This window comes from Sabethes cyaneus, chromosome 1 (genome assembly GCF_943734655.1).
Source record: "Sabethes cyaneus chromosome 1, idSabCyanKW18_F2, whole genome shotgun sequence".
Classification (NCBI taxonomy): Eukaryota; Metazoa; Arthropoda; class Insecta; order Diptera; family Culicidae; genus Sabethes; species Sabethes cyaneus.
In genome coordinates, this window is record NC_071353.1 from 37,938,781 (window position 1) to 37,966,751 (window position 27,971).

General features: G+C 40.5%; 1 protein-coding gene across 1 annotated transcript in view; it reads right to left on the reverse strand.

Moving 5' to 3' along the window:
• Positions 1–346: 346 nt before the first annotated feature.
• The window catches only part of LOC128745595 (coiled-coil domain-containing protein lobo), a 61,279-nt gene continuing 33,654 nt past the window's right edge, over positions 347–27,971 (reverse strand). Inside the window, exons 2-6 of the mRNA XM_053842673.1 lie at positions 14,458–14,652; positions 12,476–13,497; positions 12,344–12,410; positions 1,059–1,271; positions 347–994 (exon numbers count right to left, since the gene is read on the reverse strand). Of these exons, the coding sequence (XP_053698648.1) occupies positions 347–994; positions 1,059–1,271; positions 12,344–12,410; positions 12,476–13,497; positions 14,458–14,652 (2,145 nt within the window). The remainder of the gene's footprint in view (positions 995–1,058; positions 1,272–12,343; positions 12,411–12,475; positions 13,498–14,457; positions 14,653–27,971) is intronic.

A 27,971-nucleotide genomic window follows, 5' to 3' on the forward strand; every position in this document is an offset into this window, starting at 1 on the left:
ACTAACTTGCGAGCTGTGTTGACATTTAAACACACATCCAAACGCCCATCCTCTGACATCCACCAAAAGTTCCTACTATTCACCCTGTACTTAAAATGACATGAAAGATTATTTCAACATAACTGTAATCTAACGCAACTACATATTTTTAAAGAAATTTATCTTTTGAATACTATGTAGTACTTATTTAGAAAACATTGAACAATTAGTTCACAAAGTTATCAAATATATATTCACTGAATATCAAAATTCATTGCTTTTTCACAAACATCTCAAATATAGTGATAAAGTCAATCTCACACAATTTGTTGCAGCACACCAAACCAAGCAGATGTTTTAACGCCTATCAAGGATGCCCATCGTCAAACGATACTTTTCCCATTTTGTCCTGAACTGTTTTTTCCAAGTGTTCCACCTTCTGCTGGTACTCGTCTTGCAGGTTTTCAATGCGCATCCCAACAACGTTTTTATTCAGCTCAATGTTCTCCCCTTCCGTGATGAATTTCTCGTACTCTTCGTCCTCGAAGTGGTCTTGGAATTTGGCCAAAAACCGCTTCAGAGCCTGCTCTTCGGCTATCAGCTCATCCAGCCGGACCTTCATTTCATCTTCCATGGTGTGATAAAAGCTGCCCAGGTCCTGCACGCAGTCTTGGTAGGCAGTCCGCAGTCGCTCCCTGGAGACGTCATTGGCATTCATCCGCAGCAGGTACGGTGCCAGGAAATCAGCTTGCTGCTGTTTAATCATTTCCTCGCGGGCCTTCACTTGTTCGTACTTTTGCAAACGCACACGGCGAGCTTCCTCGTTGCGCAGTGGATCAAACAGGCTGAACTTGAGCTTTGGCGACTCAATTTGCTTTTTCCGCTCGCTGAGCAAAGTTTCCGTGTCAGCTACCCGGCATTTGAAGGCCCGGCAAGAGGTTTCTTCGGCCTTCAGTTGCTCCTTGAGCAGCAGGAACAGTTCCAGGTGAGTTGGTTGGGGGTCCCACGGGTTTGACTGAGAACAAAAATAAAAAAATTAGACTTTTACACAAAATAATTTGATTTAGGGTTTATTTTACTATATATCCCGAGGTACTGCTCGGATCGTACGGTACTTCTTCGCCCATTTCTGATTTGGGTGGCTTAATAAACTCTCTGGTAGATGCCGTGATGCAATCGTCGTTATAGTGAAATTGCAACACAATACGATTTTCTTCGATATAACACGTTCTGGTTGCTATATCCCGAACGGCTTCCTTCGCGGGGTTACGATGGAACTTTTCCGTTATTTGCTGTGGATTGAAACAAACAGGAAAAGTAACGTGAGAAAGCGTTGTTGGGTTAATCGGAAAAGCTGCTTTTGTGTAGTACTAGATGGCGAAAGCTACCCTAGAGTATGCCTATCGCAATCATTGCTATGAAAGCTACGGTTAAGGCTGAAGGCGCAAAAGTTGCAAGACCACATCAACTCGGAACTGACTATGTTGCGCAACATCATAGCGACATAAGCCATGTCGTTTCGATCGTGTATCGTGTTTATCAAAATTTACGAGATTTATTGAATACAAAGTAGGGAATTATTAATTTACGTGTTTATAGTACATGTTTTATTGTGCTTTTTTAAATTTAGAAATTATTTTACAAGAACATTTTTTCTACTGAAATCCGACCTCTCTGGAAAAACGCAACCAAACGTTTAAAAGATGAGTTTGGAATATTCGGTGGCTAATATCTACCTGATTTGTTTTTAATTGCACACTGGAAACTGTTATTGGATATCAAGAGCAGGGTGGTTAATCTATTTTGGAAGGGCGTTACGTGTACTCTATTTTGGACATTTACGGCAAAACCAAATGGAAGTGTCCAAAATAGTGTACGCGTAACGCCTGTCCAAAATACATACAGTGACACAAATCTGTGTTCATACGGCAACATTCAGATTTCGTTTTTCTACATTTGAAAATTCAATAGAAATTTTAGGGACATGGTATTTAGGTAAAATCATAGTGTCAAATGTTGGAATGGAAAAATTCACTCAAATTCATATTCGTACGGGATTCGAATTAACAGTTTTGATTTCGCAAATGCGGCTTAATTTCAAAGATTAGTATTAGTATGGTATCCCTTGGTAATTGCAACTGCCTTTAGTTGTTTTGGAATGCTGTCTACGAGTTTTTTCGTGTATTCGGTGGGAATTTTTTCCCATTCGTCCATCATCTGCTTTCTAGGATCGTTTTTGTTAGAAATTTGATGGTTTCTAACATTTTTGTCGAAGTATTCCAAAAGTTTTTCAATGGGATTGATGTCTGGAGATATTGTGGTGGAGTATCAATTAGTTTTGACCAGTTGTAAAGTAACCATGTGCGTTTCTTAAGTGCTTTGTGCTTTCGGTCATTGTCTCGGTAAGACTTGAACCTCTGACTAAATCCCATTTTCCAGGCACTTGGCTTCAAATTTTGCTTTAAAATGTCCAAATAGACATTTTGATCCATTATGCCATCGATGAAGACTCATTTGCCAACACCTTTAGCCGTAATCCACCCCTGCCGTGTTACCCGTTGCTTTCAGATTTTTTACATTTAGTTCATCGTTTGGCTTTTCCCATACAAAACAACGACCATCTAGCATAATTACCGTCGGTGGGTGGAGCGTGTGTGTGCGTACGATTGGTTAGACTGGAATGATCGAAACTAGATGTTAGATCATCTAATATAGGGTGTCGTGTGCTGGTAGTTTAACTGTCAAAACACTTGGGTGCAAACCGTGAGAGTGTGGGCTAGAGTCCCACTCAGCAATTGAACTGCGCAATATATTTTTGGCCCCATATCGAAGTTTCGCAGTTTCATTCAGTCTACCATTCTTCCCACCAAATGCTCCTCCACCTTTAATATAAATACTGATTACAGCGTTTTTTCAAGTGCAACACTCAATTTTAACATACCAAAAATGTGAGCGCTTGCGTCGATGGTCGCAAGTTTATAACAGTGATAATTTGGAACAAGTCAGTAAAATTCAGGACTGCTTGAGAAAGCACATTGGTGATTAAAATGAATTCGGGTTGATTAAAATTAGTTCCAGCATTTCAATTATTAATGCAAAATATCATAAATTTAGCTTAATAATAGTGACTTTCAGTGATAACAGCTGGAAGAATTAAAGTTAACAAGAAGATTGGTAAACTGAAATCCCCTACCTAGTCAACCCATCGCTTATAATAAGGTAACACAATCAGTAATACGACTAGACTGCTTAAAATAGGTTCCTTACCTTACTGTTCAATGGTGAAGCAAAAACCGAAATCTATTCGTGAACAAGGTAAAGATGGGAGAGGACCGACAAACTGAGAACCCAATAACTTTAGACGAGATGAGCAATGCATTCCCAAATCTAATTTTTTTTGAAGATTAGCACACTCAGAATATTCTGCACATAACTAATAGTAAATTTTCGTATGAAATTCCATATGATTATCATGTGCCGTATATAAACACAATCCCCCCAGAAATACACATAAAAATTATACGCACATGAATAGTATTTGCAAATTTTTCGTGTGCACATAAATGATAACTGTTTGGCACATAAAGATCATTTACTGGGCACATTGTAAAAATCTATATGTGGGACACATAGAAACTATACGATAAGTTTTCTCAGTGCAGTGAGCACAGCAGACCACACAGTTAGTTTGCGGTAGATTTCCGATAAATTCCAAGAATTAAACTTCATGTCCATAGACTTCAAGGTGACGAACATAGGATAAAATCCATATCTCGGTGAACAAGAGTAATTACCCTAAAACCGTTAGTCCTATGTATAGAGTGTTTTGGAAAAAAAAATCTATGTCCACATTTTTAGCGAGTAAGCCCAAAATATAAATTTCTTAATGGCTTAACTTAGCTAAATAAAATGTGTAGTAAGGTTAAAGAGCATTAAATTGTATATAACTTTACCGAAGAAATGAAATCGCTATCACTTATAATTAACTAGCTATAAGAAACTAATTAATTAATTAACTAATTATAAGAAATAAGAAAGGAAGGCCCTCCGATTCACTCTCAATTAGACCCGAAGCGATATACGCGGCTTACACGTATATCGCTTCGGGTCTAATTGAGAGTGAATCGGAGGTCCTTCCTTTGTAATTTCTAATAATTTCGACAAAGAAAATACTTTTTTGATGTGATAATCTAGGTTTACCAAAACGGAGATAACCGGAATGTATGACCAAAACGCCTGAATGTACCACTAGCGAATGTAACTCTTTGAGATGCAGCATACGTTCAATCATGGCTTTGTTCGAGTCTTCGTTTATATAATAATTTGCCACTGCCACTGCGCAAGGTACTGGGGTTTTCCAGTAAATCGTTGCATCACACATATTGTTATGCTTATAACACAAATTCTGCGCGCCTTCTCTTTCTCACAACAAGTTCTACCCTGAATGACTTACACCTTTTGTAGTTCAGGTTGCACATATTCAGCTGTGTACAAAGCGTGTAGTGAGGAATAATGTGCTTGTGATGTCCTGCGGTTCATCATCTAACACAAACTGACTACCCATCCCATTTACGTGGGAAACTGTCAAATGACTCTCGACACTTTTTCACTGCGCCAATTACATGCTATCTTCGCAACTTACGCAAATTATGTGTTGTGTGTTAATACATATTACACATTCCAGGCAAAACCTCTAATATGCTATAAATACTAGGATGCCACATCCTCCCCCTGCATAGAATGAACAATTCAATGTATAGTTTTCGAGGTCCATTATAGATTATTTATCTTGTTAGTAAAGTCTTCAAATTATTCTTGTTTGTTACATTGAAATTCGTTAACTCTCATACATAACCTCTAGAGAAAATCACTCACTTTTGTAATGTGTCGACCAAAAATATAAAATACTTGTAATAAAAACTTTCATAGGATATGCATAAGATAATCATTAGATCATTAGATTTGTTCTGCGATGTGTACGCAAGCTAGTTATTGCCTGTGATTATTAGTTGTTTTTACCCTGTAAACTGTTTGTTTTAATCGCTACGAGCAATCATTTCTATAAGTGAATGTGTATACTCTGCAGTGGAGGAAAAATTTTCGCAATTCGTGCTTTAATTGTCGCTATAAACGATTTTCTGTACGGCCGTTTTATTATCAGTTGGTCTTCGCCAGTTCGATCCCGTGATATTTCTTTTGTGCGCTATCCGGCATAACACATAACACAAACGAGATTGTATACGCACCGGTGCTGCTGACAAGCTACATAGAGAGTCATGGAGAAAAAACTGTGTGGGGAATGCAAGCAGTCGATCAATGATCTCGAGCCAATACAATGTGGTTTTTGTGACACTTTTTATCATATCAGCCAGCAGTGCTGCGGCTTCAACAGCCGCGGGTACAAGGATGTATTTGCTCAAGGCAAAATTATATTTGTTTGCTCTGCCTGCAGAGATGAGCTGCACGGACGGAGTATTCGCGATTATATTGCTGATAAAGTGAACAGCACCCAAACTAAACCTGCGGCTGATGATGATGCTGATTTACCGTCACAGGTTAAACTGCTGTCTAATGCTGTCGACACATTGACCAAAAAAATCGACAAATTATCAACTGAATCGTTCCCGCCCGTTACCCCGTCGTTGAACCCCGCTACTCCAGCTGTTCCCGTGTACAGATCAGCACGGTCTTTGAAACGCCGCCGCATCGATGGTCAAACTCGTTCAACTATAGCAGCCCCGGCTGACTGTGGCACAAAAATCATCGATTTAAGCGATCTTTCGGTTGCTACTGTGACATCCACTGCAACAGAAAAATTTTGGCTCTATTTGTCGAAATTAAATCCACTGATCTCGAGCACTGATGTAAAGTCGATCGTATCCCGTTGCCTGAACGTCGCCGAACCAAGTGATGTTGTTCGTTTGGTTCCCAGAGGAAAAGATGCTTCAACTCTTTCATTTGTATCCTTTAAAATTGGATTCGATCCTGAAATGCGGGACATCGCTTTAGACCCCGCATCATGGCCTGCTGGTTTACTGTTCCGTGAGTTCATCGATCAGACAAAAAACTGGGATTCGCGCGTTGCTGCTGCCAATGCTCTGCCGTTGGAGGATGTCGCTGCGATGAATTAAATACAATGCGATCTTCTGTGGACGGTGGGAACCTTAGGGTTCCCGCCAAAGGCGAGTATCTGTTAAATACGATTAATCCTGCCGCCGTATACAGTGTTCCTATGTTACAGTACTGTGACACACATTCCAACGATATTTGCATCTATTACCAAAATGCCAGGGGATTGAGGACGAAAGTGGACGATATTTATTTGGCAAGCCGCGATTGCAGTTTTGATGTCATCATTTTGACGGAAACTGGACTCAACGATACTATAAACTCAGTGCAGCTGTTCGGCGAAAAGTTCAATGTTTTTCGCTGCGATCGTTCTTCTCGCAACAGTGAAAAGCGCAGCTTCGGAGGAGTACTAATTGCTGTCGCCCGGCAACATCCTTGCGTTGTCCTCACTTCAGTGCACGCAAGTAGCCTTGAGCAGGTTAGTGTTACTGCGAATATCCGTGGTCTGAAAATTTTACTAGGCGCTGTGTACATCCCTCCCGACAAAAGCCAAGATCCCGCTGTAATCGAGATGCACGTCTCTTCTATTCGTGAATTATGCGAAAAAAACCGTACAATCGAAGGTATTTTGATCTGTGGCGACTATAATCAACCACGCATTGGTTGGGACTACATTGACGACATGATCCGCCACACTAACACATTGCAACTCAGTGCGGCGAGTGCTGTTTTAATCGACGGTATGGATTTTCTCAACCTCCAACAAGCCAACTTGGAGCGTAACCAGCTTGGTAGAGTGCTAGATTTGGTTTTTCATCCGGTTGAGCATGCGGTATCGGTTGAAACGTGTGTTGCACCATTGCTCCCTGTTGACACTCATCACCCCCCGTTGTCGATCTCTTTACCTGCTTTTAATGACTGTTTGGAGAATGATATGCCCCCCGAAATTGAACGTCGACAATTGAACTATCGCAAAATAGATTTTGGCTTGCTTTCACAGTTTTTAATAACCTTCGACTGGGAAATTTTATTCGATGCGAGAGAGTTGGATGATATGGCTAGCATATTTTGTGACACTATTAACGTATGGCTCCGGTCTAATTTACCATTCGTCAAAAATCGATGCACACCGCCGTGGAGTACTGGTCGCTTACGCTCATTGAAACGTGCTCGCAATGCACATTTACGTAAACATCGTCGCCGTAGAACCGCCGAATCAAAACGTGAATACAAGCGTACTAGTGAGGAGTATCGTCAGCTTAATGCTTCTTTGTACAAGTCGTATGTTCTCCGTGTACAAACTGATCTGCGAAGGAACCCTAAAGGGTTTTGGAGTTTTGTCAACTCGAAACGGAAATGCACCAATATCCCGACCAACGTTTACCTTGACGAGTCAGAATCACGCTCCATCACTGATTCCTGCGAAATGTTTGCATCTTTCTTCTCTTCTGTGTTCGCGAATGTGTCTGCTTCTGACGGTGAAGCCGAACTAGCCGCGTTGAACGTTCCCGAAGGACTAGTCGACCTCGATATATTTGAAATAACTCCATTGATGGTTGTCGAAGCTGCACGTAAATTGAAGCGATCTTTCTCCGCTGGACCCGATGGAATTCCTGCTGCTATTTTGTCCCGTTGCGCATCAGAATTATCTGTGCCACTCTGTCGCATTTTTAACAAGTCCTTTACGCAAGGCAAATTTCCTGATATCTGGAAACAATCTTACATGTTCCCCGTCCATAAGCGTGGCGATCGCCGAAATGTTAAGAACTACAGAGGTATTACAAGCCTGTCTGCTGCCTCTAAGCTTTTTGAAATTATCGTCAGCACCGCTATCCTCAATCGTACTACGAATTACATATCCATCTACCAGCACGGATTCATGCCAGGTCGGTCGGTTTCAACTAATTTGCTCGACTTCACTTCCTCTTGCATCGCGCAACTCGAGGAAAAAGCACAAGTGGATGCAGTATACACGGATTTGAAGGCTGCATTCGACCGGATTGACCACCGCATCCTCTTGCGAAAACTGCAGCGTCTAGGAGCCTCGCAACGACTATTGTGTTGGCTTGGCTCATATTTACGTGATAGAGTCTTGCAAGTCAAGTTGGAATCTACCGTTTCATCTGCGTTTACTAACAAATCCGGTGTTCCCCAAGGAAGCAATATGGGGCCTTTACTCTTCATCCTATTCTTCAACGACGTCGCGTTACTACTTGAAGCCGGTTGCATACTTGTTTACGCCGACGATCTCAAACTGTATCTTAATGTTCGCTCTATCGATGATTGTCATCGGTTGCAGCATTTACTAGATGCCTTTGCGAACTGGTGCAAGTTAAACTACTTGATTGTGAGTATAGCCAAATGTGAGGTAATCACGTTTCATCGCATTCACAGCCCGATTGTGTTTGACTACCATATTGACGGAAGTATCCTCCGAAGGGTTGATCAGGTTAACGACCTCGGCATCTTACTCGACTCTAAACTCACGTTTAATGATCACCGTTCTAATATCATTTCCAAAGCATCCCGGCAGCTTGGATTCATTGCTAAAATTGGAAGAGATTTCAAGGACCCTCATTGCCTAAAATCCTTGTATTGCGCACTAGTCCGTCCAGTACTTGAAAATTCAAGTGTAATTTGGCTACCTCATCAGCTCACGTGGACCTTAAGAATCGAACGCATCCAGAGAAGGTTCATTCGTATGGCTCTTAGGGATTTACCTTGGCGGGATCCTGACAATCTTCCACCGTATCCAGCACGTTGTCGTTTGCTGGGCCTGGATACTTTGGAACGGCGCCGTAAAGTTCAGCAGGCAACGTTGGTGGCAAAAATTCTAAACAACGACATCGATTCACCGACGTTACTTACTAAAGTCAATTTCCGTGCTACGCAAAGATCTTTACGCACTACATCGTTGTTGCATGCCGTTTTTCATCGTACCACATTTGGATTCCACGAACCGATGACTGCATGTGTCCGGACTTTCACTCGGGTTGAAGAACTCTTCGAGTTTGGAGAGCCAACTGGAAAATTCACGCAGCGACTGTGGAACACTGATTTGATATAATTTTTAATTGTGGACCTTACATGTGACTATAAATTCATTAAGACTTTGTCAGATGGATATATTAAATAAATAATAATAATAATAATAATAATAATAATCGTCCCAGTACCTACCATACCCTGTTATCTTTTCATTACATACAACAGTCTGTCAATCATAATTTCCTAAAGTCAATGGTCATATTCTATCTATTCAACGTTTTGGTATTTTCACAACATTAGCGTTAGACTCATCTTAACTCAATCTTCATAGGTGTTGGCTTTGTGTTTTTCTCGACTCAACCCTAACAAATGTTTAATACGCGCTTTTCCCAACTCAATCATAAAGTACGTTGGCCATGGCACTCTCGCCGGCACAAGTTACACAAATTGGCCAGGGGCTTTTCCCGGCTCAATCTTAATATACGTTCATTAATAGTTTATGGATTGATAGTTTATCTCAATTACACGTTGTATTAGAGAATTTAGCCTGTTATCGAATGAACTAAATGAACTGAATCAATAAACTGTATTTGCCTGCTTAATCCCTAAAGGGTGTCCCACATCAAATTGCATCACGGAAGAAACGCTGTAGAAAATTACCCATAGGGTATTTTCTCTAGGAAATTTGGGTAGAAGTAGTTTAGAGTTTACACTGTATTTTTTTCGCGGTCAGTTTTTCGAAAATTGGAAAAAATGGCGTCATCCGAAACGCAACGCCGGGAATTTATTTTGCGCAAGCACCTGGAAAATTCTAAACTTTCTCATCATGGATGATGAGACTTACGTCAAGGCGGACTTCCGGCAACTTCCGGGGCTACTGTACTTCACCGCCCAGCACAAGTTTGATGTTCCGGAGAAAGTAAAGCTGCAGAAACGTTCAAAGTTTGCTAAGAAATACATGATTTGGCAAGCGATCTGCTCATGTAGCAAACAGAGTGCGCCGTTCGTGATTACTGGGACTGTAAACGGGCAGATCTACCTCAAAGAGTGTCTACAGAAGCGTCTGCTTACTCTGTTGAACCAACACAAGGGCCCTACAATCTTCTGGCCGGATCTAACTTCGTGCCTCTATTCAAAGGATGTCCTGGAGTGGTACGAAGCTAACGGGGTTACTTTCGTACCCAAGGACGTGAGACCCCCCCTCCCTCCCCAACGCACCGAAACTAAGGCTAAATAAAAAATACTGGCCTATTATAAAACAAGCACTACGGAAGCATCCTAATGAGGTCAAATCTGAGGAAGGCATGAAGAAAAAGTAGGTTTTCGTACAAAAGAAGCTGCAGCCAGATGTTGCACAAAACTTTTTGAGTAGAGGCTGCGCCAAACTTTTTGATACGATTATGATATTGAAGTTGATGAATGAAATAAATATGCCAAAAGCTTACTAATGGGTTATATTCTATTGTCTGAAAGTTTGAAAAGGATCGGTCAATTAGGTAATTTTCTACAGCGTTTATTCCGTGATGAAATTTGATGTGGGACACCCTTTATTTCGTCTGGTTCCGTAGATCAGCTTTGATTTATTACCCTATTCGATTGTCAAATGAGACAACTCTAGTCGATCAGCAAATTCTTTCTTTTGAGTCGATTAATCAGCAGATCCACCTTTTAATCACTCATAAAAGTTGTTGCAATAATCGGGCATTTCAACCTATGCGATCCTACTACAAAGGGGGGAAAAGTAGGAGGAATTTTTTACCGGGCATGTATTACTTAAATTGCAAATGGAATCCGGTCAATTTCGTTTATTATTGCGACTGCAATCATCCTTTCATCTTTTCATGCAAAACTTTTCAAGCTCGATGAACGCAGCACACCGAACAACAAATGCCGCTGCCAAAATGCCTAGACAAGCCCCTCCTAAAAACAACTAGTAGTTAGTAGTGAAATAACTTCGCAAAACAAACGTCAGCCAAAGCTAATCGGCAGTTTGCATTCGGAACTACCCAGGAATAGCCAATATATTGCGTTATAAAATATATACCATATTTCTTACCTCAAAAATCGCACTGAAAGCTTAATTTTGCCAATGTGATATTGTACGGTTTACCATCTAACACAAAACTGACTTGACAGCCCATTTGTGCGGGAAACTGTCAACTGACTCCGACACCTTCCCACTGTGCCAGTTACACGCTACCGGTGTGTTATAAACACACATTTCACGTTCCAGGCAAATCCTGTAATATGCTAATACTAGGATGCCACAGTGCTTATAGTTATGATTTGTTAGAGCAATTTAACGTTGTTTAGTGTGGGTGGACCTTAAAAATTCGCTTCTTCTTTATATTGTATGTATCTCCTGTCGGGTTTATTTCTCAAAATTACGCCTTTAAAGCACTTTGAAGTCCATCAAAAACGCACATTTTCTATGCAGTAATCAGGTCATTAGCTCCTTCGGTTCCGAAAGTTACAGACATTTTTTCAAAAAAGTTTCCTCAACATACTGTTCATACAGATTAAATGAACTCAGCATTACCAACCTGAAAACAACAATTCGAGCGAATCACTTGCGGTCATGTTCGAGGTGTTCTCTACATTCATTCATTCTCGATAATAGTGAATGAAGTCAAATGTGAATCATGCATTCATTTTGAACTGCCGGAAATGGCAAAAGAAATTACAATAAACGTAAACATTGCTCCGAAGTTTTAATTAATTATCTTTAGTCAGGTTTTGGTTGATTTTGAAAAGCATTTTGAAAAACTAAACTTTGAGATCTAAAATATCAGTTAAAAGTAAGAAAATTGACGGACAGGCTAGTCGAGCGATCAGTCAGCACTGAAATTCATGCATGAATTGTTTTGAAGGACAGACAACTGGGATAGAGAAACACCGTCAACAGCTCAGTAGTCCTGTCTGTGGGCTGACAAATAAAAGAATACGCGTTTATATTCGCCTTCATGCAGTGCTGTCTATTTTTTCGAGCTCTAGCTCTGGTTATCTAGCAATATTTAAATTCATATCAGATCATATCAATCTAGATCGACTCTTTTTTGCTAGACCACATTGAATGCTGATGTAAAGATCACAAAAATATTTAATAAAATTAATGGATTATTAGAATGAATTCAATAAAGTCTAAACCTTTTCATTTATCTATCAATCTCATTCAAAATGGCTTAATAATTAGTCACAGCTTTGCTGGACACAGAATTTCCCTTAGTCTAGTTGTGTACAGTTCAAACTAGACAAGTTTGCTGCTATTTAAAATGTCGCACTAACGGCGAAAAGGGCCAAAACTTACCGTCAGCTTGCAGTCTTCCGAAGTTTCCAAATTCCTCGGTATGTTTTTAAACTCTCGAAAATACAACCTGTCAAAAGATAACCATTAGTATGGTCCTTAACCCTTTAATGGTATAACAAACTAGAAACCTACAAATCGTCCCTCCGATCGTAGCTTTCCCGCACGTAGGACGGATGATAGATCAACTCCTTCAGCGAATCGAACCGATACTGGTGGAAGAACGTCAGCGTGCATTCCCGATTAGCCTCGGAGCTGCGCCGCAGCATTCGCAAGCTATCCGGTCGTCCACGGGCGAACGTTTCCTCGGTGTCGTTGCTCGCGTAGTCGTGCATAATCAACGCCAGCGAGTCGTCCCGATTGATGTACCACTCCCAGCGGGTGGTGGGATTTTCGTACTCCAACGTTTCATACAACGTCAGCCGTTTGCTCAATCCTATCATGTTCGAGTAGGGAGCAAAGCGTTCGTAAACGGCTCGCTTGAAGTGGATTACTTTACTGCCGTTTGGAAATCGTTCCTCGAACTGTTTTCTCGTGACCCGTAACGGGCCAACCCAGGATGCTGGCAGGTCCAGGTGTTTTTCTTTTTCCAACTCTTCCTCTGTGGTCAAAGGTTCCTGATCCTCCGGAACAATACAATCCTCTCGCAACTCATAGGGCTCGCCGGGCAAAAAATGTTCCCAGTCTTTAGTGTTCTTAAAATCCCAGCGCATACTTTTAATATCGGTAATGGGATCCTGCTTGTTAACATAGTAGTTGTGTTGATTCCACACACTTTCAATTCCCATGTAGCAGGAGGCATCCACTTCATAGCGAAAACCGGAAGCTGGCTCTATGAAAAATGCACTCGGCGGAAGTAGAACCCTCTCGCCGCTGTTCGGATCGATTACGGTTTCGCGATAGCCCGGTTTGTAGCACCAGGGAGCATTGATTATCACTACGACCCAGGCATGGACACGGTGGCCCGCTTTGGAATCCTCTGCGGGACGTTCCAATTCTTCAATCGCATGTTGCTGAGCCTGCTCCAGTTTGCGTTGCTCGTCTCTGATTTTGTTTAGTTTTTCCTCTTCCAAATCGAGAAGATAGCGGCTGCGCAAATCGGGTGGATCGCGCAAATGATACTTGCTCGGTTCAGTCACCTCTTCCTCGATGGACTCCTAAAAGAACAGAATGGAAGCAACCATCAGGTACGGCTCTTGTGGTTGGCAAAATTTGTTTGCAGAAAACGGCAGAAATTGTTGTAATAAGATACGAAAATGACGAACAAGGAAACATGTGTTGCACAGATGTTTCCGTTCATCCCCCTGCTGCAAACTACTTTCGGCACAGGTTAGTGGTCTGTTTTCAATAATTTTGGCTTTTATGATTGTTGTTATTTTCGCCGGTTGCGCGAAAGTTCGCATGCATGCATACCGAGCGGAACGAAACAGATGAAAGGAATTCGATTCATTAGAAAACAACGAACGAAGAACTCGCGAAAGCCGTCTAACAGTGCCTTGTGGTGTCTTTTTTTTCTGGTCAACGGCAATGTCCTTTCGTGGCACGGAGGAAATTCGGTTGCGTGTGTTCAGTTCTTCGCAGCACGCCAATCTGCCAGTGACAATTCCTGTCGTGCGTCATTATAATACTACCGACCGATGACTCTAAGCGCGATTCATAAAAGCGCGAAACCCCATCAGGATGTGCCTTCCCCAGCTTGAGACGATTGCGGTAATGTGTTCGAAAATTTCGCTGCGTGTTTTGTGTTCCCTGGGGTTCTTACGCGGTTGATTATGATCATTAGTAAAACTGCAGGAAAAAGGGAAAGAAAACCAAAACCAAGAGAAAGTAAAACGAGCAGCTCAACGGACGGCTGATTTTTGCCTTCGTCCGCTGTGACGATGTTTTTTCAGCGATCGTGCAAAAAGTTCATAACGCAAAAGGCCCAACTTTAGTTTAGTCAGTCAGTGGTGATAAGCAGTCGAGAATAGCCCTTCTTGACCGGTCGCGTAGGTTCGCCCGCCCGTAGAACAGGGCGCTGCACGGTGACGGACTCCGCATTTTCTCATACCTCCCACCCCTCGTAATACCCCCTCATACGTAACGTCCAATGTTGGCGCGGTTATTAATGCACTCACCTGAACCGGACAGGGAACGTACGGGCAGCTAACCCGGCGCTGGTCGTTGTTGACGATCTCCCGCGTAGCGTAACCGGACACCACGCACGCTGCAAATCCATTTCCTATCAAATAGCTGCACAGAAGGGTAGCCAGCTCGAAACTGTTCGCCTTGCGACGCTTGAGGACCGTGTCTGGCGACAGGAGCCGGGTGGGCTGCAATGGGAAGCGGAGAAGAACGAAAGAAGACTTAAGAATCGAGACACCCATCAAGGTAGAGAGGAAGATTACATGTGTGCATAAACTGAGTGCGCTCTGCAGGTGGTGACAGAGTGCATACAAGAAATGTTTGCAAACAGTTGTATTGATTCATTCCGTTATTGGACCCGACAGCGCGATTTGCTTCATTGATTCATTGCGACATTGGTAGTGTTTTGCTTTTTTTTGGAAGTTGCGAACCTGTGAAACGGTACAACGGCGCGCTGCTGTTCGGGTTGCCATTTGGCGCGCTCTTCTGCAGAAGCGGGTCAATTGAGTCTTTCTTCTCGCATTAATGTAAAGTACCAATCAGCATTAAACAGCCGTGCCATGCAAATGGATATTTTTTGTATGGAATAAGCTTTTCATCACGGAAAGGACGGATTCCTTGTTAGTCTAGAAATATGTGTACCCCACGATGCATTTCAACTTTGCGGGTTTTTGGTTCCAAACATTTACTGCATGAAATTCCACAATTTTTGTTAAGCTACAATTTAAACAATTCTGATTCAAACTTCGGACACCTCAGCATAAAATGGTCGCTAACACAGCTAATCAATCAATCAATCTGATGTATACTCAGCCAGTTTGATCCTGGTGTTTGTCAAAGCTAATCTCAAACGCAAATCTTTTCTGTATTAATATTTACTATGTATAATACTATATATCGAAAATATGTTTACACAAAATAAATATTAAATTGGCCAGGCCCACTGAACAACATTTGCCGCAGAGATGATTTCTTTAAAGTGTATCAAGATCAAACATAATTTATTCAATGATACATTTTTGAATCTACGGGGGAAGAAAAAACCCGATTTAATCCACCTAGTGTTGAAATTGGTACCTCCCACGATTAGTGGTAGTACCTCCTTTTAAAAAAAAGACCCGTTTGTCAAACCTTTTTATTTTTTACTTACCGATAAACATGAAAATCTCGACCAACATGTCAAAAGGTCCAATGTACAAATGAGAGATTCTCTTTGCGTCTCCTCTCTTATGCTTATTACAGCGGCTTAAATGCATTTCGACCCAATTTTTCTAAACGATTAGCTTTCCAATAACACCAGCAACCGTTTCATGCAAAATAGACGCATTCTAGTGCATTTATGCTGTCGTAATAAGCGTAAAAGAGGAGACGCAAAGAGAATCTCTTATTTGCACATTTGACATTTTGAAATGTTGCTCGTCAAATATCAAGTTTAGAAAAAAAAAAACTATTTTCACATTCGAATTCCAATCGAAAATAGTCGTGTAAAAAAGGGCTTTTTTAGCGTTTAGCGCTGGAAATGATCATATACGTCTTCGGAACATGATTTCACTGTTTGTTAACGCTGTGCTAGTTATCATCTATATGCATCCTAACGATAAACAATCTTCAGAGTGTATTTTAACCTACTAAATAACTTTTTAGAACATAGGAAAGCAATGAAAACATCGTGTGTAAAATTTTTGAGCAGAACTGATTTTAAAGTGGCCCGCGCAGTTAGCGCCGGGGTACAATGCCAGCCTAACAAGCCAATCGTTGTATGTTCGAATCTCGACTGATCGGTGCCGGTACAGAGTTAACAGGATCTTTGCCCTAGCCCCGTAATTTTCCTGTACTTTAATACCCGGCTGCGAAGTCTGTCGATAAAGAAGGGTCAAGTTCTGAAGGACGTTTACACTCATGGCTTTGCTTTGCTTGATTTTAAAGGGGTTTCTTTGAACAAATCATTAAAATTCGCAACCAATAAGAGATAGATAGTTACTATATGCAGCAAAGTTACTTATTTTAGTGTGTTCTACAATTTTTGTGAAGACGCTATTTTCGCTATTCCAATAGACGCTATTCCAATAAGAACGCGTTTAAAAAACAAAATTTTGTGTCACCCTATTAGGCGGGTTCACGGTCACCCTAAAAGTGTAATAAAATGTGCTATTAATATATATAGTTTCCTTGTGTCTGACTGTAACGCTAGATCCAAGCAAACTGTAAAATAAAAATTTTTCTAGACTCCACCACGTGTAGTGAAGGTAACAATGATATCAACGGTGGGTGGTGGGTGAAACCGGTAATTTGATGAGCTGCCACATAATGCAATATTGATTCCAACAATTCCTACGGCTAAACAAAAAACTACTGAACAAACGGCAACTATTTGAGATTGATGGAACATTCTAAACGTGTGATTTGGTACGTGATAATAATGATAGCCTATGATTTAATCAAGGTATAATTGATTATCAGAAGCTGCCAAAATAGTGCACACTCAATAAAAAGCGAGAAAACTTTAATGTATCCCGTTGAGTATCTTTGTATGTACCTACATTTACTTCTTCCGGTGTTCCTTACGAAATGTGGTTTATGTGGAATGTTGTTACACAATTTTGTTACTAAGTTGATTTACGAACGCGACATGAAATATCTCATTATAAAGTAACATAAATAACTGCAAATGTAGGTTCTAACCTTGAGAATTTAGTAAAAGTAGCTTTAGACGTTTACTGTAAAGTATATTATTTAAAGTGTTTTACGAGTGTTCTATTTGTTTTAAAGACTGGGTCGCAAAAAAGGCCGTCGCAATCTACATCATCCAAAGACTTTCTGTTCCGTTGACTCGATTTCAAGCATATAACTAATCCAAGAGTATGTCCGTTTAGTCAACCGGAAGGATATTTGTAGTTGAGTGGTAGCGGATTAAACAGCAAACGACTACTCGGTATAATCAGTATTTACTGCAATAATAGTATTGGCGAGACCGATTTTTATCTAGGTTCCAAAATTGAGTACTTCTTCAAAATGTTCTGGCTCGAGCAGCACGTTCCTCATAATTCGTAGATTTTGACACTTTACATCTAAACCCCGTTTGTTTCGTTTGTAGATTACATGTATTTGAATTAATAGGATGATACAAATTTTTGAGATATTAGACCAATAAATTGTAATACGTGCTAATAAATTGTATATTATATTTTCAAAGGTTTTGGTATCGTGGCTAGCCACGACGGGTCAACCTAGTATTTTATTAATTAACTGCTCCAAAGAAACACCCGTTGAAAAATTACACATTTATACTCTATTTTTCTGTTTTTGAGGTTTGGTCCCAGTAAAGGTTTGGTTATTAAAGTTTTCTAAAATAAATTTCATCAATAATTTTTAAATATCTTTTAACCAGTAGAACAAATCCTTATGAAATTTGGCAGATACATTTGCAGTGTTAAGACCTCTTGTTTAATGCTAAAATAAACTAGATAAATTATCTTGGTTAAAATCAGTATAAATTATTGTAAATTTTAACGTGTAACTTCAATTGTTCATAACTTTCAAACTAAAAGTGCAATCAAAAAACAATTCAATAGTGATTTATCCGGCTATATAACCTTTCAAATAAGACTAATAACGCATAAATCGGTTCAGCCATATCCGAGAAAACAGGCGATAGAAAATGAGCTGCACACACACACACATACAAACACACACACACATACAAACACACACACACACATACAAACACACACACACACACACACACACACACACACACACACACATACACACACACGCACACACACACACACACACACATACAAACACACACACACACATACACACACACACACACACACGCACACACACACAGACAGACAAACACACACACACACACACAGACACACACACACACACGCAGACACACACACACACACACACAGACACACACACACACACACAGACACACACACACACACAGACACACACACACAGACACACACACACACAGACACACACACACAGACACACACACACACAGACACACACACAGACACACACACACACACACAGACACACACACACACACACACACACACACACACACACACACACACACACACACACACACACACACACACACACACACACACACACACACACACACACACACACACACACACACACACACACACACACACACACACACACACACACACACACACACACACACACACACACACACACACACACACACACACACACACACACACACACACACACACACACACACAGAGAGAGAGAGACATTGCTCAGTTCGTCGAGCTCTATCGATTGGTATATGTGATTCGGCCCTGCGGGCATCGGATTAACTTCGTGTTTTTCGACCAATTTTTAAACCTTTGTTATATACTATAGCAAATGGAAAACGGGGACAACAGTACCATCCGTTCCTATATTAGTATTTATGTATAATGATGAACGTTGAGTGTCTTTACTAATAAAAGTAAAGTGATACTCCGAATCCTCGCGGAAGAAGTTATGGCATTAACCAATGTCATGCTACAAAGGCCAAGGTTAGAGCGCCTTGTTTCATTTTCTGAAAATAGATAAAACATACCAACTACTCAACCATAGAATTTTTCAAGTTACCAAAATGTATAATACTAAGTAATATTTATATTATCGTATTATAAATTGGGGTTGAATATGACTATAAATATAAATCTATACCTATAAAAATGGATTTCTGTCTGTGTGTCTGTCTGTCCGTATGTTCCTTATAGAACCGAAAACTACTGAACCGATCGGCGTAAAAATTTGCATACAGGGGTTTTTGGGGCCAGGGAAGGTTCTTATGATGGTTAGAGACCCCTCCCCCCACTAAGAGGGAGGACTTCTATACAAATGAAACGAAAATTTCTGCATAACTCGAGAACTAATCAACCAAATGGACCAAAATTTGACATGTGGGTGTTTTTGGAGACAAGAATTTTTTCTATGGTGAATTGAGACCCCTCCCCTCTTTAGAAGGGGAATTATGACCCCTCTCCCCTTTAAGAGGGGGGGGGGGCTCCCAAGCAAAGTTTTAGAGCAAATTGAGGACAAAATTTGATATCTTGATGTAACGGATTTTGAATACTCGTTGTAATTTCATGTTGGTCGACTTAGCGGTTAAAATATCCAAATTGATTGCAAAAATTCCTCGCCGTGAAATTAAATTGAATACTACTTTTGCTATTGAAAATATCAAACGGAATACGAATCTTGCGATCTACAAAGGCCTCGTCAGAAGCAAGCTCGATTTCGCTAGCGTTATTTGGCGCCCGCTGTATATAACGCACATACACCGTATCGAAAGGATTCAGAAGAGATTTGTAAGATTCGCCCTCAGGAATCTCGGATGGAACGGAGAACAACTACCGCCTTACCATGATCTCTGTTCTTTGGTGGATATTGATACGGTCCATTCCACAAGGCACAAGATTGCCGATATCATATTCTTCACGAACATTCTCTCAGAACGAACAAACAGCCAATCTCTGACCAGTCGATTGATATTTAATGATAGTGCAGTCACGCTCCGACGACGTAGGATTTTTGACCCACCTTTTAGGTCTAGAAATTACTCACAGCACGAACCAACTTCCCGATTCGTGAACGCCTTCAATGCATTGCAACATGTTATAACCATTGGCACGAGCTCGGATGTGATAAGACATAGACTCAGTTTATACTGTTTAGAGGACAATTACGATAAATCGAATACTTTTAATTTTTAAGACAATTGTAATTCTGTGCGTGTTGAAATTTATTTATTTGTAAGCCTATGTTGTAGTATATATTTAAGAATGGGTAAAGGGGTTAAAGCCTATATTCTAAATACAAATCAAAGGAATCAAAAGAATCTTGCTGTTACACGATAATAATGGGAAAGCTGAATTAGTTGTCATTTTGCTATCATATCCTCATTATATTGCTATCATCATATAATTTGTGTTGATCATTTTACTAGAAAAAAAAATTATGTGAAAATAGATTAATTCAAATATTGCAGGTTTGTTTACATCATAAATAGAATATGTCAACGCATTTTCTTTCAATAAAAATGAAAACAAAATGAAAGCAAAGTCTGATACTGATGGATTCGGTAACAAAACATGATTTCTAATTGATATCAACAGCAGAATATGTAATAATTTTGATATAATTTTGTTGTCAAACCTTGCTCGGGCTTCCATACAAATGAAATACAAGTTTACTCATAACTCGAGAACTAATTAATCAAATGGAAACATATATGGCATGTGGGTGTTTTTGGAGGCATGCATTTTTCCTATGATGAATTAGTACCCCATACCTTTTTAGGAGGGGAGCTCGCATACAAATGAAATACAAATTTCATCATAACTAGAGAACTAATCAATCAAATGGAACCAAATTTGGCATGTGGGGGTTTTTGGAGGCAGGATTTTTTTTATGATGGCTTGAGACCCCTCACCCCTGTGTAAGGGGGATAAGGACTCTCATACACATAAAACAGAAATTTTTGCGTAACTCAAAAACTAATCGAACTCGAGAAGTTTTAGACTCTTTCATAAAACATTAGTCAATAACAAGACCACTTAAAACTATCAATAGTAGTAGATAATTCAGCGCGAGACGGCCACAGGCCGCGAGTGTTGTCAGCGACCTGCCGTAGGAAGCGTCAGCCACTGCGGGGGGCCTCTATCTAGGTTTATTTATTTTCCTAGATCTACTGACCTCTATTACTTTCCTTCAGTTGGGTCACCCCTGCGAAATGGTACTTTCTACGAAAAGATTTTCCGTGAAATGGTTTTTCGCGAAATGGTATTCTGCGAAACTCTATATTCCTCGTTATGGTCAACCGAGAATTGGTGTTCCGCAAAATGGTATTCGGTGAAATGGTTCGTAATGATGGCGAATATTTAAATGCTATCCGCTTTATTTTATCAGGCTAAGCAATGGGGGGAGTTGTTTTCTACTTTACTGTGAGGAAAATTTGTATATTAAAACACCCATGAACTCCCCAGAAACTTGCGAAACTCGAGATTATGACAAAGGTCATCCGAGATTCACGATTTATGTACAGCACAGTTTAATTTGTGGCAATACGAAGTTTGTCGGGTCAGCTAGTATAAAATAAAATTAAAAATTTACCTCCCTTCAATTGATCGCAGCAACTTAAGCTCCCAACTTTAAAGAGTATTGTTTTTTGATTCTTTAGGTAAGAAGAAAATCTGCTGACTGGAAAATGTTAAGAAAATTATGACATAGGTATCTAATCGTCTGCACAAAAATAAAATAGTTTGCATGATAAATCTTATCTGCTATATGTCCAATGATGCGCCATTCCATTCTCCTGGTTTGAATTGAATAACTCCTCTAATGACAATTGTAGGTGCAGCAATGATGTCTTCTTAACAGTACCGTCTTCACGTAGTTCTTAGTTATTCAAGATTATCCTTCATTCCAATATGTTTGTATTATTTATGCTACTTTGTCTATTGTGTCTTCCATTTTCACCGCTATCACAAGAACTTTGGCTATGGCGGGTCGGTTAAAGAGAAATCGTTTTTCACCGCGCCCAAAGTCGCACAATTGATCGAACACCTTTACATCGTTTGTCGACAACACATTTGAAAAGGGCGGATAAGCCAACTGTCAAACAGAACGAGTGAGAGTTATTTTTTGCTGGAGCAGCATAGGAAAATGAACTCTCACTCATTCGTCAGTTGAATAATAGAGCCGCCGGAAAGGACCAAGTCCCGGTTGAACTCTATAAAAATGGTCAAGAGCCGCTACCAACGGCACTTCATTAGATTTGGGAGGAGGAGAAACTACCGGAGGAGTGGATGGAAGGTGTAGTCTATCCCATCTACAAAAAGGGGTCGGCTACATTCGTGTCATTACCACTGTATCACGTTGGTCAACGCGTCGCCAATGAGGTGCTCTCCCAGATTTTGTTGCGTAGTCTATCCCCAATAGGAAAAGAATTCATAGGGTAGTATCAGGCGGGCTACATGGGGGCCCATGCTACTACGGATCAAATTTTTACTCTCCGACAAATCCTCCAGAAATGTCGAAAGTACAATGTGCCCACGCATCATATTTTCGTGGATTTCAGAGCATCATATGATACAGTTGAACGCAAACAGCTATGGCAGATAATGCACGAGTACGGTTTTCCTGACAAACTGACGCTGCTGATCAAAGCTACCCTGGAGCGAGTGAAGTGTTACGTGCGCGTTTCGGGGACACTCTCGAGGCCTTTCGAATCGCGCAGAGAGTTGCTGCAAGGGGATGGACTGTCCTGTATGTTATTCAATATCGCTATTGATGTGATCCGGCGAGCGGGCATCGAAACGAGAGGAACGATCTTCAACAAGAGTAGCCAACTCCTAGCCCTTGCAGACGACCTCGACATCATTACTAGAAACCTTGGGACGGTGGAAGCAATCTACGCCAGACTAAAAACGGAGGCTAGGAGAATAGGGTTACAAATCAATGCTTCGAAAACCAACTATATGGTAGGAAGAGACTCCAGAGAAAGCAACATTTGCCTTCCATGGACAGTGGTGATTGTTCGTATATTTCGGATCTGTGGTCACCGCTGACAATATTACGAATAAAGAGATTCAGTGACGCATGCAAGCCGGAAGTCGAGCCTGCCTTTCCCTCCGCAAGACGCTTCGATCAAGGAGCATTCGCCGCCGCACAAAGCTGACGATTACACAAAACGCTGATCAGACCAGTAGTCCGCTACGGACTTTAGACACCAACTTTGCTTACGGAAAACATATGTGCACTTGCCGTATTTGAACGAAAGGTGTTCCGGACTAGTTTTGGCGGAGTACAAACGGATAGCGCAGAGTGGCCGAGGCGTATGAACCACGAGTTGCAGGCACTACTTGGAGAGATTTCCATCGTACACCTGGCGAAAGTTGGGAGATTACGGTGGGTCGGCCACGTCACAAGGATGCCGGAAGACTGTGCAGTGAAATCCGTTCTCTTTAAGAGCTCCACCGGCACCAGCAATAGAGGGGACCCACGTGGCAGATGGCTTGACCAGGTTGAAGCCGACTTGCGTGTGTCGAGGCGCGCAATGAATTGACGCCAAGTAGTTTAGAACCGAGTACAATGGAATACTTAATAAGGCAAGAGTCACCCTGCCTCTCGGCTGATAGAATCAATCAAATCACAGAAGAAGGCGGAACGGCAGTTAATCTGCGAGCGTTTACAAACGTTAGTAGTGTCCTGGCTCCGGATTTTAAAGAGATGCGGCGAGGAATCGGATACATGAAGACTAACAGAGCCGCCGAAAAAAAACTTCAAGATATAGAGCCCTAAGGGTTGTACGAAAGGGTGACGTAGGACTATATCAGATCTTCAGGTCAAAGACTAATGTTAACTGCTTTTTTGGCATATGTTTATAAGAATCTGTGAGCGCCATTGTTTACGTGAATTTTTAAAAGAGAAGAGCGAAATATTCTGATTCAATTCTTCATTGAATGCAATAGTGGCTTTGAAAATACGTGGACAGGGGCTCATAAGTACAACGCCTGCAACCATTGAGACATAGAGATTTCTTTTAAAAATCACTTGTGTGCATCATAAAGGTTGAAATAGTAATGCGTGACCAGCCCACAGATTATTGTATTGAATATGATTATGCGTAGCTTGACATACTTCAATAATCTTACTTTAACTCGTTTGTGGCTTTTAAAAGGGCCATTGGTTACAAATAACATTAAAGCCAAAGCACGTTCATCGCAAATATGACGTGCCATTCGAATGTGCTTCTCTTTTGGCATGAATGGCAACAGGCATGTAAGTAAGCGGCATCGTTTCACTGTCTTTTGGTACGAGAAGGTTGGACTAGTTTACTTTCACAGCTTACCACTTATTACATAGCAGAAAATATGGCACATACGCAAACATTTCTGTTTTATTTGTATGAGCGTCCTTATCCTCCTACTACAGGAGTGAGGAGTCTCAAACCATCATAAAATAAATTCATGCCTCCAAAACCCCCACATGCCAAATTTGGTTCCATTTGCTTGATTAGTTCTATAGTAATGAAAAAATTTGTATTTCATATGTAGCGAAGTTCCCCTCTTAGAAGGATAAGGGGTCTCAGTACACCATAAAAAAAATTCTTACCTCCAAAAACCCCCACTTGCCAAATTTGGTTCCTCTTGCTTGGTTAGTTTTCGAGTTATGAGAAAATTTGTATATTATTTGTGTGGGAGCCCCCCCCCCTCTTACGCCCTCCATAAGATTGTTCTCTTTCCTCCTCCATAAAATTGCTGATCATTTTATCTATCCAACGACACGTAAATTGTACAGCTTCGATCAGTAGTTTAGTAGTTATTAGCATTTGAAATCTTTCATTCAAACGTTACACTTCTATTTTCGTTTTCACAAAGTGCTTCCCAGTCCCAGTATAGTAAACAAAGACGTAGTCCTACGTCAAAAGATTCCCGGCAGAACTTTACAAAAATGTTAAGGAATCACTAACAATGGATACAGTTGTGTTGTGAATAATTGTATATATGGCAGATAATGCACGAGAACAGTTTTTCGGACAAAGAAAACAAATTCAGCTGATAAAAGCAACCTAGGAGCAATTTACGTGCTACGAAGGTGCTCCGGAGATACCGTTGAGTCCCTTCCAATTACGCAGAGGGTTGTGGCAGGGAAATGTACTGTTCTGTTTGTTGTTTAACATCGTTATTAGGTGTTATCCGGCGAGTGGGCATCGAGACGAGAGGAAAGATCCTTAATGTGTGTGTGTATAATCTATCTATCTCCCACTGTCCGGCAGTGATATTATGAAAAATGGTAACTGCAGTGATGGTTAGTCTATACAATTATCTTAGTTTCGGGTTATAGATGGTGTTAGCTCTACTGACTGTCCAAAGACCCATGAAGAATGACCGAGTACTTGCAGCGAATTCCGGAATCATTTTCTAGTCAGCAAGCCCCGCCAGAAGGTAATACTAGAATCATATGGATTTTACTATTACATTAGGACTTTCAACTCGTTTGGTAAGTTATTACCAAAGGAGTCGACCCGTATATAGTGCCATGTAAAAAAATTCGACTTGAAACGATCTTACCAAATTGCTGATTGGGTCAATATAACATTTTCTTACTTATCGCGTCATTTGCGTTTAATATAATGCATCTGATATTCAAAAATTAAACTAATCTTTCCATCTGATATCCATGTGCATTATTTAAACTTGTTAAGGCCAAATTTCTACTGTATACTGTAAAACGAAACAAATAATTAAATTAACATATTGGCTTACCCGATAACAAGGCTGTGCGGCTCAACCGACTGCCCAAAATCTAAGCTTTGAGATCAGACAGCCGGGAACCACGCAACATCGCACTAGGAGGTGCTACTCAATAGAGCATGACTGGGTATGGCCGCGTGGAGGCGCTATGTAGGGGCTTGAAGTGGCAAGAGCTACGTTGGTCGCTTTCTTGTTTGCCTTCCCCATTACATACCCACTTTGCAAATTTGTTTCTTTTCTGAAAATATATGATCCCCATTTTTGTTTGGCCCTTAGGGTACCCCTTCATTGAGTTAGGGTGGTTCTAACCATAAGCGAACTCATTTTTCAAAAAATTATATCTCCGAAACATGAAAAATGTTTCTCCTTTTTTGATATATGATAGATGCTCCAGTAGTTGCGGAAACTCGAAATGTTCAGCCATTTTAGCAGATTTTGCCACAAGTTTGACAAATATTGAACTACCAGTACCAGTATCATTTCGTAAGTATCAAATTTGTACTGAAATCTGCAAAAATAACGGAATATTTCGAGTTTCTACCACCACAGGTACTACCACAACTACAGGAGCATCTACTGTAAAAAATCTCAGATTTTCAGAAAAAAAAGTATAAAAAGTGCTCTAGAAAATACCATAAATCATTTTTTTTTGCAAAAATGCATAAATTTGGTTTTCAATCCAACATTTTTCACTTAAGCTCATTAAGGGCAAATTTTTAAATAGAAGCTCCTTAACATACCTTCCATTTCCTATGAAAATTATTAAAATCGGTCGAGAGATTCAAAAGCTATGAATTTTTAAAAACAGGTCGAGACGAGAGGAACGATCCTTAATGCTACTTAAAAACTATTTTGGCAAAATATACTGCTACTTTATTGCTAATCTTCTTATAGTGCTGACAATACTTATTTTCAATGAATTATCGACAAGAAAAATTTGAATGGAATTTTTAATGCCAATTTAATGCAGTTTGACAGTCAAAGAGCTAATAAACAGCAGCGTGCAGTATGAAATGCCAAATATGCTAAGAAATAAGCGGCTGATTCACTTCTTGTGTTAATACTTATTCGTTACCCTGGGTATAGTTCACTTCTAGACTGCGCAGACGAGCTTGACAACATTGATAGAACATTTGGAATGGGGGGAAGCAATCTACGCCAGACAAGAAGCGGAAGCTAGGACGATGGGGCTAAAGATCAATGTGTGGAAAACCAATTATATGATAGGAAGGGGCATCAGTGAGAATAACGTTTACCACCCACAGACAGTGACGATCTTTTGACATTCAAAAAAGGTTTGGTGGGATCGCACATTGATTCGCATTGGAACAATACTCGCATGTGTATGAAACTTCTGGGAGAAGTTCAAAACATTTCACGCAGCTTCATTAGGTGACATTCGACTCATGGTTACAACTTCAAGAATAAATCAATTCAATGAAAGATCTCAACGTACGGTGGATGGTGCGGTAAAACTAGAGTGTGCAATATTTTGCCTTTTTCCGTTAACCTCCATTCTCCGATCACCGGAACGAATGTTGTTCGGCTTAAATAAATTAAGATGCGAAGCTTTGCACTGGTTTGAAATCCTGCTACATTCGACTTTCGAGGCGGATAAACCTTCTTGGCCCCGTCCAGCTGCAATGCAGGAGTGAATCTATCCATCAATTTCTCTTATATAGGAATGTCATCAGCTCAAGAGAAAGGAAACCCAAAAAAAAAGAACTTTGACTGCGGAAAATTTTCCTTTCGCAGAATTGGTCTTTCACCCGTGCCACCAAATCAGACATACTCTACAGGGAAGACGTATCGCAACGAGAGGGTATCGTGGAAAATGTTTTCGGAAAATTGCTTCAACGTCATATAGTATTGGTAATGTTGCAGGTATATTCCCCAAATTTGGGAATTGCATTTTTTCTTCTATCCGAAAAATCGGAAAAGTTCCTTTTAATTCTAGTATATTTAGTACAATGCTCGTTTACGTCTTGAGTTCTACTAAGACGCTCGAAAATAATTTTTAATTATTTTGGTATGCCACTGTCTATTTGGCGTTCTTTGACATTGACAAACAGTAGAGATTCTAAACAAAAATCCGTTTCCTTGGCCCAGAAACAGAGCCACGACCTGAATATCTAACTATCGCGAAATTGGCAAAACAAGAAAAACTAATAAGAACGAATGTATGTACGCAACAGCGACAA